Source organism: Panulirus ornatus, chromosome 73, assembly GCF_036320965.1.
Source record: "Panulirus ornatus isolate Po-2019 chromosome 73, ASM3632096v1, whole genome shotgun sequence".
Lineage (NCBI taxonomy): Eukaryota > Metazoa > Arthropoda > Malacostraca > Decapoda > Palinuridae > Panulirus > Panulirus ornatus.
In genome coordinates, this window is record NC_092296.1 from 2,974,062 (window position 1) to 2,988,855 (window position 14,794).

The 14,794-nt window shown below is 49.4% G+C and overlaps 1 protein-coding gene across 4 annotated transcripts in view; it reads left to right on the forward strand.

The window, feature by feature from the left end:
- LOC139748375 (cell adhesion molecule Dscam2-like) overlaps window positions 1–14,794 on the forward strand; it is a 178,438-nt gene that overhangs the window by 147,377 nt on the left and 16,267 nt on the right. For 3 of the 4 annotated variants that reach the window (XM_071661486.1, XM_071661484.1, XM_071661488.1), the window contains 7 exons: window positions 423–584; window positions 4,320–4,604; window positions 7,240–7,359; window positions 12,344–12,514; window positions 13,342–13,483; window positions 13,588–13,736; window positions 14,195–14,332. In XM_071661486.1, the coding sequence (XP_071517587.1) occupies window positions 423–584; window positions 4,320–4,604; window positions 7,240–7,359; window positions 12,344–12,514; window positions 13,342–13,483; window positions 13,588–13,736; window positions 14,195–14,332 (1,167 nt within the window). Of the gene's footprint in view, window positions 1–422; window positions 585–3,539; window positions 3,825–4,319; window positions 4,605–7,239; window positions 7,360–12,343; window positions 12,515–13,341; window positions 13,484–13,587; window positions 13,737–14,194; window positions 14,333–14,794 lie in introns of all 4 variants that reach the window. The other variant, XM_071661485.1, reaches the window with a different exon arrangement.

A 14,794-nucleotide genomic window follows, 5' to 3' on the forward strand; every position in this document is an offset into this window, starting at 1 on the left:
AGCCCTCTGGCTGCCGTGTACATTGCTTGGAGGAGAGAAAGTGGCGGAAAAGATTACTAAGGGGATTTACCGTAGTAATGAATATGGATAGGGGAATTAATCTATCCATCATCTTGTGTCTCCCCTGATAATGTGATTACTACACGAAAGTGCACTTGGGAACTTTCATAGTTCATAGTTTTGGTGTGTGTGTGTGTCTGTCTGTCTGTCTTTCTGTCTGTCTGTCTGTGTATGTGCTGTGGTTACATTTAAGTATACATATAGGTACTCAGGTTTACACGTCAGTATACATATAGGTACTCAGGTTTACACGTCAGTATACATATAGGTACTCAGGTTTACACGTCAGAATACATTTAGGATGACAGTATTGGAGTGTACGTATAAAGTGGGAGTCTAACCCGTGTTCTTGCGTCCCACAGACGGGGTCAGGTTACCCACCAGCCACCGGCAGCGGGTCCATCCTAACGGCACCTTAGTCCTGGAGGAGGTCACCAGGGGCGCTGACGACGGCCAGTACTCCTGCACCGCCTCCAGCAGGCAGGGGCGCTCAGACACCCAGCACCTCTCCGTCCGTGTCATGGGTATGTCCCTTGGGGGGGCTGGGGGGACCTGGGGACACCCAACACCTCTCCGTCCGTGTCGTGGGTACGTCCTGGGATATGTCCCAGGGGACCTGGGAAGACCTAGCACGTCCTGGGAGCAGGGGGATTAAAGGATGTCTTTGGGTAGGCCCTGTAGGCATTCTGGGAGTGACTTGGGCATCGTGGTAGCAGTGCCCTGGGCATGGGGCGTGGCAATGCCTTGGGTATGGGGCGTGGCAATGCCTTGGGTATGGGGTGTGGCAATGCCTTGGGCATGGGGCGTGGGATAGACCCAAAAATACCTTGTTGACATCATGCCTACCACTGTACCTTGTAGAGATCCGGCCTGTAGAAGGGCGACACACCCCTTCTACAGGTGTACGTGGCCGGCCTGTAGAAGGGCGACACACTCCTTCTACAGGTGTACGTGGCCGGCCTGTAGAAGGGCGACACACCCCTTCTACAGGTGTACGTGGCCGTCCTGTAGAAGGGCGACACACCCCTTCTACAGGTGTACGTGGCCGGCCTGTAGAAGGGCGACATACCCCTTCTACAGGTGTACGTGGCCGGCCTGTAGAAGGGCGACACACCCCTTCTACAGGTGTACGTGGCCGTCCTGTAGAAGGGCGACATACCCCTTCTACAGGTGTACGTGGCCGTCACTGTGATAAACAACAGAGATAATCTTTAGTCTCCCAGGTCCCCCATGTTTTTTTTTTTTTTTGGCAAATGTTCCAATTTTTCGTCTCTGATCCATAGTTTTGAGACGCCTAATAGGGTCATTTGGCGAGAGAAAAGTGTGTGTGTGTGGGTGTGTGTGTGTGTGTGTGTGTGTGTAACCTTTATCTACGAGAGTCGCTGGCTTTACTGACACGGAAGAATGTATATTGTCAACACCACACATCCTTACTGAGTTAACGTTCCAACAGCTTCTCTTTCAGTATCAGTACTCATATTTTCACGGGATCTGGCTGTAAATTATTAGCATTGATAGATTATTTCTTTATCTTCTTTATCGAGAAAGAAACGATGGAACCAGGCGAGCTCTTCCGCAGGAATTGATAAGGAAGCAGGTGTCGAACCCCGGGGTCAAAAGAAATGCTTGAACCTGGGTTTGCTGTATAGAAAATGGAGCAGACATGAGTATCCTTCCCACCCCTCGTCTTCTCTCTCTCTCTCTTTCCCATCCTCGAAGTGGAAACTTATAATTGAAAGTGTGAGTCTGGAGTGGAGTGTTGCAAAAGTTTATCCCAGATCAACTGACGACTTGGGAATGAAAGTTGAACACACGAGAAATAATTCTAAGGCCAGAGTTCATCCAGCTGAGCGACCTCATAATATCTCATTCCTCACACCCCCTCACCCCCTTCCTCCTCCCCACTGAGGTAGTAACATCGAAAGTGATTTGTCAACTTGTGATCTTCATATAGCAAATGTACTGTCTATAGAACGACTGAACTTTAGAAAATAACTTGAGATCTGTTGTTTACATTTGACGGCCACTGTATCCACAGAGGTGGGTTCTAACCCGTCGTGAACACTAGGGAAAAATGAGTGTATGTTCGTTCTTGGTGACCAGATTGAAGTGTTCAGCTGTACACTGTGTGTATATGTAAGTTTATGTTGTTTTTACTTTTTTTTGATGAACAGATTGAAGGGTTCACCTTTACAGTGTGTGTGTGTGTGTGTGTATGACGATTGTCAAATAATCCTGTCTTTTTCAGGTGTCAAGCCATATAGATCCATTAATCCTAAAATACTCTATTACCTCTGGGGTTCTGAGAGAGATTACAGGCTCCTGTGTGGACGGATTAGCACCTGTGTTTTCCCCGAGATGAGGAAGAGAACGATGGACTTTGATATTTAAATTGGATGGTTATAATCGTGATCAACTCATCCTTGCTCCCCATTCGATAGGCACTCACCATTCCCTTGGTCACTCATGGGAACTCTCCCATAGCCACTCATGATCATCCTTTTATTTATGTAGACTTTAAGGAAAGTTTTGTTTAAGTCACCCCTAGTATTTATTTATTTTTTTTTTTTTACGTCTTCAATTTCTAGTCTGTGGTAGTGTTGCCACAACGACAGCTGTTGAGGGATAGGCAGGACGTTGAAACTCACCCCTATACTTGATTCTACACTGGAGCAGCCTGGCTATGACTTTATAACTTCTGGTTGGGGTTGATAGTTTAGACCAGCTTACACCCAGACTCTGATGGCACATGTGGTTGGGAGACTGAAGAAATAATGGGGGTCGTTTCTTCTATTGGTAAAAAAAAAGAAGGTTTAATCAAAGTTTTCCATTTTAGGTATCACTGCTAAACAACCCACCGTTGATAGAAAGGATCATTAGGTAGTTATCTACTTCGACTGAAGCTGTTGATAGATGGTACCTGACTTAGGTACTTAGAGTCTAAGTGTTAAGATGTGGTTGAAACCCCCACATCGACCCCTGGGGTCGTCATTGGTTTCAAATACGCTGAGACGAATCCCCAAGCGTCACCTTGAGCATGTGTTTAGCCACTGTTTACATCACTGAGAGGAGGTTAGCATCATGGGAGCAGGGTAGGAGCGCGACTGCATGCACCACAGTCGGGCAACACGGTGGAAGACATTGAGGCGGACAAGCAGAAGCAGGCGACACAGTTGAATTTCAAATGAGTAGTCAAATCAGAAGGACAGCAGGCGAGCAGAAGCAGATACACAGGGTCTGGGCAAGTAGAGGAAGGCAGAGAAGATAGGGAAGCAGGGAGAGTAATCGTGTAGCAGGTAGGTGAGGAGGAGGTCCAGCAGGTAGGGAGGGAGGAGGTCCAGCAGGTAGGGAGGGAGGAGGTCCAGCAGGTAGGGAGGGAGGAGGTCCAGCAGGTAGGTAGGAAGGAGGTCCAGGGAAGCAGGAGGGAGGTACTGGAAAGGAGGCAGGTCGACGTACTTCATGGCAGGGATGTGTTGCAGTGGCGCCTGTACTCCAGCCCTTCTACTTCGAGGAGAAGTTGCAGGCGGGCAACCGGGCCGGGGCGGCCTGCATCGTGATCATGGGCGACCCACCCATCACCTTCACGTGGGAGAAGGACGGCCGCCCCATCCAGGAGGTGGAGGACGTCTCCGTGTCCAGCATGGGCCACTTCTCCAGCGCCATTATGATCAACACCCTCACCGCCGCCCACACCGGCCACTACACCTGCCGCGCCTCCAACCACTGGGCTGAAGCCACCCACTCGGCCGCCCTCGCCGTCAATGGTACGCCCACACGGCCGCCCACGCCACCCACACCTCCGACTATCACAGCGGGCGCCACCAACTACATAAACCTCCTCTTCTCTCCACTTTTTTCCAGAGCGTATTTGACGTGTCTGAGTTGGGTTGATGTCACCGACGCTGGCCAGAGGCGGCCTCATCCCACTTACCGCGACTATTCTTCCCCTCCTTTCCCACTAATCGTCCCCTCCCCCTCACCTCCTCCTCCTCATCCATCTCTCTCCTACACTTCATCGCCTGTCCTACTTGCTAAACGTCCCACCTTCTCTCCTGCATTGAGTGACCTGCTGCTGCTGCTGCCGCTGGCGTACGGCCCGGCCCAGCTGCACGTCTCCTCCGAGCACGGTCACACGTCCCTGCACGTCTCGTGAGCTTCTGTACCTCACATATAATTCCACAGATGATTGCTGTTGTTGTTGTCACACACCCCTCCCTGTGATGTGTGTGAGTGTGAGTGTGTGTGTGTGTGTGTTGCAGTGCCTCCGCGGCTGGCGCCCTTCAGCTTCGCGGCGGGGACTCGTGCTGGAATGAGGGCCCAGGCCACCTGTCTGGTGCAGGAGGGCGACCAACCCCTGGCCCACGCCTGGCTGAAGGACAACCGGCCTCTGGACCCCAGCCTGGACGTCCGCACCTCCCAGCTGGACGCCTTCACCTCCATCCTGGTCATCGACCGAGCCACCGCCGCCCACTCCGGCAACTACACCTGTGCCGTCACCAACGCCGCCCGCACCACCACTATCACCGCCCGCCTGACCGTCAGTGGTAGGCCGCCCACGGTCTCACGACCCCACTATGGGGACGACTCTCACTGACTAAATGACAAAGAATGATGTTCACGAGAGGGTAGCCAAAAAGTTTTGCAAATTCGGTATGGAATTATATGGCAGGGTTCTTGGTTTTCATGGATCATAATAAACCCCTGGATGATACTTGGGGATGATTTCAATGACGTAGTTTTATTCTGTGTTTAGTAATAAGAAGCTTAAGTTTGATTAAGAATGTTGGACGTAACAAATGGGATGCCGCAAGGACCCGTTTTGGGTACGGCTCTGTTTCTCATACGTATCAGTATCACTGATGATGGACCGCGTTGCAGATAAGATTTTGCAAAAGTATCTGAGAAAATGATGTTGTCCCAGAGCATCGGGGTGTCACAAAGTCCTTCGTTCAAGGGTGTATGTGTGTGTGTGTGTATGTGTGTGTGTGTGTGTGAGGACTATCCATCAACACCTGCTGGTTGTGTTGGGTTATTGCGCCTCTTCGTGTGGCACGGTAGCAAGATGGGCCAAAGAGTTCAAGCGCGATCGTGAGAGTCTTTGAGGACAGGAAGGCCCTCAGATACCATTATGGTTTAAGTCTAGAACTTCATTAAGGCGGATCGAGGAGCATTATGATTAATGAACACTGGAATGACATGGAAGTGTTGTGACCATCTTTCAACACCCAAGTATGCCAGTATAAGCAAGTTGGGTTCCCCAGGAACCTTATCTCTCGGTATCGACGACACTGGACGGGGTTTCGCCTCAATTGCAAGCTGCTTGAGCTGTATGATGCTAATCTGACCAGTCCTTTTTTTTCCCCCGTCTTTCGATCCATCAAAAGTCTGGGTTCGAAGCCTTACAGTGGGAAACACCGGACGTCCGAATGCAGTCTTGGTGCGACAGTATCACTGGCCTCGACTTTCAGGGATGTCAAAGGGATTCCTCTTCGTAGAGCGACCCCATACGACTGTCGTGCCGGCCTGATCCGAAAATTGTGCAGTGCCACAAGCGAGAAACGGTGTTGGGGGAAGATGATGACCAAAGGCTTGTTCCTGCTTCACGACGTAATACACCAGTCAACAGAGGTGGCATTGGCCAAGCTGCCACCCGTGTCTGATGTGACTCGGTCACCCTCCTCACGACCCAGAACTGACTCCGGGTGACTTTGATCTGCCTCATACGTGATGTCCCACCCGCGTGGCCGCCGCTTTGAGGACGGTGTCGTGCTCGAGAAAGAATAATGAAGCTGTGTCTAACCATCGTTCGGGAAGACTTCTGTCAGATTGGCCTCACGACCTCGAAGGACGACAAATGGAACAGCAGTTGGACGAACATTAATGTAGGTCGCGCTAAACACAAACAGAATGATCATTGGTTGTCTGCCTATTTGTTTATACCCTGTTTACAAAACTTTTTGACTGCCCCACGTAGGTAGGGAGATGGAGGCCGAGTATGACATACATGAAAATAGAAGACGAGTAGAATTTCTTCACGCAGGTGAGTTGCGAACGAGTACACTGATCCTCTCTCCACATGACCAGGCCATGATAAACATGGTGGAGCAGAGGCGATGGGTTCTCTCACTGTGACCTGAGAAATCTTCGTTTTCCTTCTTTAAAGCAGCGAACCCCACACTTCGGTGGCGCGCTCCGCGCGTTCTCCTTGCATCTCCCGCACCACAAGGCGTCGACCCATCGCCTCTTGCTTCATTGACGATGACCTGTTACCACCACATGACACCGTGTTGATGTCTGACCTGAGGACAGAGCAGGAGGGACCAGAGGCTAAGGAAATGTTCTCTCCATCCAGATACTGCCTGACACTAACTCATTGCCACCTCATGACGACTCTTTGAAGTGGGAGAATCGTGCACTCCTTGGGCTGGTATGATGACCAGTTACTTCGCCAAGCAGAGGACGCTACTGGGGATGACACTCGGTCATCTTTGTAGTCTAGAAAACATTTCCTTCGCCTCCCTGAAGGGTTAGGGTCACACCAATGTGTTCGCGGTCGGTTTCACGAGACGAGACTCCTGACAGTGTGGTTCCCGTGTAAGACGTCTTCTCTGGTGCTTTCTCTTTAGACACAGAACTCCCGAACCAACAACACACAGCCCGCCACACCAGGTTCATACTGCCAATGCTTAATACTGGAATGAAATCCATATTACGTGTCTCAGATGAATTAAGATTTGTACCTTAAGCCAAATGTCTTCTTCAGTTATTTATAAGCAGGTCTTCACTCAGAGAAAGATATTTTTTGATCATTCCTCTGGACTTTTATCAAAGATTCAAACAACCGAAAGTTCAAACAGCACTTAAATCCCAGTACTTATAGATCATTGGACTTACTTAAATGTTCAGATCACTGGAAGCTTTGACTTGAATTAATCTAAGAACTCTTAAACCAGAAGTCAGAATCCCATGAGGAGATTTGTCTGGCAACACAAGCATTAATGTAATTAAACACTGATCTCCATTTAGCTTATCATTTGAAGCAGAAGTAACCAAGTAGATTGCTCACTTCCTTTGAAATGTCTTTGATCAGGTTAGGTATCTTTTTTTTATAACTTTATCTTGAGTTTTTTGTCCTGATTTTCGTGCCCCTCTTTGGGCCTGTGTCCTCCCCCCTCACAGTGCCTCCCGCCTGGGTGGTGGAGCCAGCTAGTGCCAGCGTGGCCCTGGGCGGCACTGTGGCACTCCACTGCCTGGCCAAGGGCTTTCCCAACCCCACGGTCGCCTGGCGCAAGGAGACAGGTCAGTACTGAACGGGATTTGTTACCTGAATGTCTCTCTGTCTGTGTAACTACCTTTGTGCTAACTACCTCTGGACTGTTTACGTGTTGTTTTCAAAAGTAACTTTCCATGTTCTTGTTTCATTTAGTCTTTATCTTTTTTCTCTCTCTTCCTATTATTTATTCTATTTATCTGATTCATATACCTTTTCAAATGAATGGTTGTCGTCATAATGCTATTCATAACGCTATATCGTAACGTACTCGTACAAAGTCCACTTTTCCCCCACAGTGATTTTAAATTACCACAGGTAAATAGATTAAAGTGATTATTAAGATAGTCTGGGGTAAAGTCAACTTACTCCATTTCTCTCTGATCCTCGCAAGATAAGTTTTCTTTGTTACGCGAAAATGGCGCTCATTTTTCCTTTTCAGAGACGCGGTAAGCGAACTTACTCCTCCAGCCTTGTATAGCTTCCCATTCTCTCTCTCCTTTTTATGTAACTTTCGTGACAAAGAAAGGAGGATAGAAAATACCCTTTGCAACACCTGGCTTTAGTCTACCTCTTTTGGGAGGTTGGAAGTTGAAGAAATAAAGGAGTCCCAGGAAACTTAGATATTAAAAGATCCTTTGGCTTAAGAATGGACGAAGTTCGTGGAACTCGCGAGAGCAAAGACCTCCTTCAAGGTTTGAAAAAGTTCCAGGTCCATGGACGACAAAAGGACACAGAGTTCCAGTAGGCTGAGAAAGTGCAGAGTTCCTGGAAGATTAAAAGAGTATATAAAGATTTTGAAATCTGGGAAAGTATCAAGTTTTTAGAAGCTTGGGAAAGTATAAAGCGTCTGGAAGATGAGGAAGTATAAAGTTTCTGGAAGCTGGAAGGTAAAGCTTTTTGGAACCTGAGAAAGTGTAGAGTTTCTGGAAGCTGAGAAAATCTAAGGTCCCAAAATTTAAAGTTCCTGGAAGCTGAGAAAATATAAGGTGTCTGGAATCAAAGGATTCACAATGTTCCAGAAGAGGAGTTGCAAAATTCCAAAGAAGTTTAGGAAGTACAAAGTTTTGGGGAAGTTCAGAAGGCACGGAGTTCTGGAAGTTGACCAAGTATAAAGTTCGTGAAGTATCAGACTTCCTGGAAATCAAATACAGACTTTGCAGATGTTAAAGACGCGGACGAAGGTTTCTGGAAGCTGAACAAAAAGTTTTTTCCCTTTTCATTTATTAATTTTTTAAATTTTTTTGTTCTCTCAATCTCAGTTATGTATCGAAAAATCCAGGGCTCCACCTGTACCATCATTTCTAAACTTAAAAGACACCTTGTATGTATCCAGTTTCAAAGCATTTGAAGCTTGGTATAATCACTTGGTATAATCACTTGGTATAATCACTTGGTATAATCACTTGGTATAATCACTTGGTATTATCACTTGGTATAATCACTTGGTATAATCACTTGGTATAATCACTTGGTATAATCACTTGGTATTATCACTTGGTATAATTGACGACACTTGAGTGATTTGTGGATGTGTCGCTTCCAAAGGCTTTCTGGTTTGAATTCCCAGGAAGTTTAACATATGAATTATGGCATATAAACGTGAGAGACACTCTCTGGTGATTGAATTTGTGGTGAGGAGGTCAGGGGTACGTGATGACTGTATAAAACCAGAAATGACAGACGCAGTGGATGGATGGTGGATACTCCACAGCCTGGCGTCACGGTGGAGGCCCAGGACAGTGGGCAACCCGCCACAGGTTGACGTCACAGATGCTGTGGGGGCCCAGGGTAGTGGACACCCCCTCCCCCCGAGAATTGATGTCACAGATGCTATGGACACTCAGGGCGATGTAGGCACCACAGATGGACTTCACATACGTTGTGGAGGCCCAAGATAGAAGACAGACTCTGCAATGGTGTTCAGTGTGAGGTCTAATGACATACCTTTTACCAGGTCCTGCCTGGGTAGTTTAGGGTCAGCAGCCATATCGTTAGCCATCTTTTTTTCTCCCCCCCCCCCCTCGTTCTTGATTGGCAGCTGGAGTCGGCTGGTATGCAATTACCAGGCGCTCTCTCTCTCTCTCTCTCTCTCTCTCTCTCTCTCTCTCTCTCTCTCTCTCTCTCTCTCTCTCTCTCTCTCTCCTCACAATGACCTCCTTCATGATCCAGAAGGGCCACTTGATCCCTGCCATTAAAATCTGTTATCTTTTTCTCTCCTCCCGCTGCCCGCCCCCGCCGCCCCTGGAGCGTAATCAGTCGGACGGGGTCGCTGGAAGGATAATGATACCAGGACTTGGTTCACAGTGTCGTGGGTACGAGAGGGTTGTCCTGCTTCGCCCCCTGGTCAGAGGCACACTGAACCACTTCAGGGTGATGAGACACACGGATCTGTGGAGGTGGAGTGATGTACACACTTCCCTTCCCTGATCCCAACCCAACCACTGAGCCCCGTGGGGCTGGGGAGTTAACCCCACACCCTCACCCTCCACCAGTACATGCCAGGTGCTCCTCACAACGCCCCGGAGCCAGTCTGTGGCTCTGAGTCTGGCTTTGAGGTCCTGTTGTTTATAGCTGATTGCCTCGCTTACCCTCGCCATTCGAGACCCTCTTTTTACTGCTCTCGGAACGAGTCTGCCACACACACACACACACACACACACACACACACACACACTCCTGAGTGTTTTGCATTGGGAGGAAGAAGTATAAAACATATCCATCAGGAACAGTTTCATGTTTATGACCTTTTGGATCGGTGGTGAAAAGTGGGGTTAAATTAATCCGTTTTGTGGATGTGGAGGTCGCACGAGAAATGCGTCTGAGTTCCATAATTGTGTAGGATGATTGCTAGTAACCTGCAAGTGTATATATATATATATATATATATATATATATATATATATATATATATATATATATATATATATATATATATATATATATATATATATATATATACTCAGTCTTGACAATGCAATTATACGAGAACCCTTTCATCATAATCTGTATTGCTATGATATGTATCAGGCATTTGGTTTAAACCAGACATTGCCACCTGGGGCTCTGGCTGGAAACGAGCCATAAACTGGGAGAGACGTTCTCCGCTGGTTCACTGAGAATCACAACTAATTAGTTGGCCATTGGATTGAGAAACCTGGACTTAGAAGCGCCTCCGGGTCCGCCGCTATGCGACAGGGTGTAAATACTCCACTGAATATTGTGCAATGATGTCAAGCCAGGGATGATGGGATCGAGTCATCCCACCCGTCCCCCGGGGTGTTGAAAGCTGCTAATTAGCCCTCGAGAGACGAGTGTAGCTGGATGAACCTTGGGGCACGACGGTACGGGCCTTGGGGCACGACGGTACGAGTCTTGGAGCACGACTACACGACCGTTGAGCGTGAGGGTGCGACGCTTAACCTTAGTGGGTCAAGTCAGGGGCCCAGGACGCTCCTTACCACCCAAAGTTCGTGACTTAGTGTTCCAGGGTCGTTACGTCGTGTTCGGGGCATCGTACCTTCGTGCTCAAGGGTAGTATCGTCGTGCTCAAGGGTCGTATCGTCGTGCTCAAGGGTCGTATCGTCGTGCTCAAGGGTCGTATCGTCGTGTTCAAGGGTCGGACCGTCTATGCTCAAGGGTCGTGATATCGTGCTTAAGGGTCGAGCACCATCAAGCTCAAGGATCACACTAGCATCCTCAAGGGTCGTACCGTCGTCCTCAAGGGCCCTACCGTCATCCTCAAGGGTCGTACCGTCGTCCTCAAGGGCCCTACCGTCATCCTCAAGGGTCGTACCGTCGTCCTCAAGGGTCGTACTCAAGGGCCGTACCGTCGTCCTCAAGGATCGTACCGTCGTCCTCAAAGCCATATTACCTCACTACTCTCCTCCTTGATCTATTTTACCCTCCATGTATTATTTCATCTTCCTGTGAGACCCCACATTGTGATGGTGGTGGTCTGGCTACAGAGGAACCATCGTACAATCAGTCCCTCAACATACCGACGTAATTTTCTTCCTCTTTTTTTTTTTTTTCCAATCCAATGACAACACATTGAGCATCAGGCCCTTAACATCGACGTGGAGAGAACACCAGAGCGTAGAGGCTTTGGTGCTCAGTGAGTCTAGCATTGAATACTATTTTGGTCATTCATTCTCGTTTTTCATTCAGTGGCAAGTCTTATGAAGTATTCATTTATCCCCGATGGCAAAAGATGTCTAATTGTTGGTAATTAGAACTTTTTGTTTTTCTTTTGAATGACTTTCATCCACACGGAAATATATATATATTTTAGTTGTGTGAACATTTGGCAAATATGTGATTTTTGTTGTTTATATATACTTTTTACTGTATATCATTTTGTTTCAACCACTGATGACCTCCTTCGGCAGGAGACGACCACTGACGACCTCCCCCAGCAGGAGACTACTACCACTGACGACCTCCTCCAGCAGGAGACTACCGCTGACGACCTCCCCCAGCAGGAGACTACCGCTGACGACCTCCCCCAGCAGGAGACTACCGCTGACGACCTCCCCAGCAGGAGACCACTACTGACGACCTCCCCCAGCAGGAGACTACCGCTGACGACCTCCTCCAGCAGGAGACTACTACTGACGACCTCCCCCAGCAGGTGACTACTACTGACGACCTCCCCCAGCAGGAGACCACTCCTGACGACCTTCCCCAGCAGGAGACTACCGCTGACGACCTCCCAGGAGGAGAAAACCACTGACGACCTCCCCCTGCAGGAGACTACCACTACAGACGATCTCCCCCAGCAGGAGACTACTACTGACGACCTCCTCCAGCAGGAGACTACCACTACTGACGACCTTCCCCAGCAGGAGACTACCACTACTGACGACCTTCCCCAGCAGGAGACTACCGCTGACGACCTCCCAGGAGGAGAAAACCACTGACGACCTCCCCCAGCAGGAGAAAACCACTGACGACCTCCCCCAGCAGGAGAAAACCACCACTAACGACCATTTTCTCTTCCTGGCGGTGCAGCTTCTGGAGAGTTTGTGGGCGTGGCTACGGGCGAGGGGGGCGTGGTCGGCTGGGAGAACGGGACGTTGTCCGTAAGTCGAGCTGAGCGCCGGCATGAGGGGCGCTACCTGTGTGAGGCGGACAATAACGTGGGCGCCGGCCTCTCCAAGGTGGTCACCCTCAGCGTCAACGGTAAGGCCTGTTGTCAACGGTAGGTAGGTCCTGTTGCCTGCCACAACGGTAGGTAGGTAGAGCCTGTTGCCGCCACAACGGTAGGTAGGTAGAGCCTGTTGCTGCCACAACGGTAGGTAGGTAGGTCCTGTTGCCGCCACAACGGTAGGTAGAGCCTGTTGCCGCCACAACGGTAGGTAGAGCCTGTTGCTGTGGTCCACACCTGGGGATATGTGATTCCGTTAGTGGGTTGATCCCTCCCTGACACTTATACCACTGCCTGATACTGACACTAATACCACTGCCTGATACTGACACTTATACCACTGCCTGATACTGACACTTATACCACTGCCTGATACTGACACTAATACCACCGCCTGATACTAGCACTTGTACCACTACCTGATACTGACACTTGTACCACCACCTGATACATGTTCTACAACCGAGATAGCTGATACAGATGTTCATTCATAACAAGGCAAGATATTTGTTCTTCAGTGAACAACATAACTCCAGATTTTTATTCATAAATGTATGTGTGAGGGACTTTGAGAGTATGAGTGGTGAGTGTTTGTGCCTTCATGAACTATGACGATAATTATGAGTAGGTGAGTGTGTAGTGATCATGTTATTATGAATAATGAGTGTGTCATAAGTGTGTGTGTGTGTGTGTGTGGTGATCATGTTCAGTTATGAGTTATGAGTAATGAGTGTGTGTGTGTGTGTGTGTGTGTGTGTGTGGTGATCATGTTCAGTTATGAGTAATGAGTGTGTGTGTGTGTGTGTGTGTGTGGTGATCATGTTCAGTTATGAGTAATGAGAGTGTGTGTGTGTGTCGGCAGAGCCCCCGTGGTTCGGTGTGAGGAGCCAGCGTCAGCAGGTCAAGGTGGGAGGACGCGCCACGCTGACCTGTGAGGCCCACGGTGATGACCCCCTGACCCTGACCTGGACCAGGGGCACCGCGCCCCTGCCTCCCATCCCGAGGTAACGTGTACACTCTCTCTCTCTCTCTCTCTCTCTCTCTCTCTCTCTCAGAGCCAGTGAGAGGAGGTGATAATTATGTGGTCATGTCTGCCTCCCTCCTGCAGGTATGAGGTGTCTGAGCGGGAGGTGGAGACGGGTCGGGTGTCCGAGCTGGTGCTGCGGAATACCCACCTTAGCGACTCTGGCACTTATGTCTGTACTGCCTCCAACACCCATGGCTCCCTCACCGCTGACTTCCATCTGCTGGTGCAAGGTACGGTACACCGACGGTACACGGCACGGTACACCGGCGGTACATGTACACGGTACGGTACACCGGCGGTACGTGGTACACTGGTGGTCATGTATGGTACACCGGCGGTACATGGTACACTAGTGACCGTGTACGTTACACCGGCGGTACATGGTACACCGGCGGTACATGGTACACTAGTGGCCATATACGTTACACCGGTGGTACATGGTACACTGGTGGTCATGTATGGTACACCGGTAGCGTTGCATGGTACAGTCGTGATGATACACGGTACACTATGAGGACAGCATGTAGCACAGTGTTAGCTGTGTATGGTACACTGGCTATGATGGTACAAGGTGTAGCTCTGTAGTGCACGGTATACACTACACTGGCCTTCAAGGCCTTTTATTAAGTTCCTACATGGCTCTCACCCCTGACTCTCTCCTCCCCTCTCCCCCCCTCTCTCCCCGTAGACGTGCCTGGCCCGCCCTCTGGTGTGGGCGTGGCGGAGGAGGGGCCTCGTCACCTCACCCTCACCTGGACGCCTCCGGAAGACTCCAACGCGCCCATCACCGCCTACCACGTCACCTTCGACGCCCAGCAGTCGCCTAGTAAGTGCCTGAGAGAGAGAGAGAGAGAGAGAGAGAGAGAGAGAGAGAGAGAGAGAGAGAGAGAGAGAGAGAGCAACGGTGGGATGGAGACTGCCCATATTGTGATATATGTTATATTCAGGGACCACATTAAGTTAAGGGAGACATATTGTAACAGCTCCTGGGCGTATATGACCGAAGCAGACCCTCCACCACTGCCTCACATTAGCCCTTCCCATGTTTACATGACCTGAGGTGGTTTCCCCTCCTGTTAACATGACCTAAGACGTCCCTTTCACCTGTTGACATGACCGAAGACGTACCCTTCCGCTGTTAACATGATCTAAGACGTGCCCATGGATAAACATGACCTGAAATCAACTCCTTCCTATGTTAACATGACCTGAGATGGCTTCCTCTCCTGTTAACATGACCCAAGACGTCCCTTTCACCTATTAACATGACCAAAGACGTGCCCCTCTG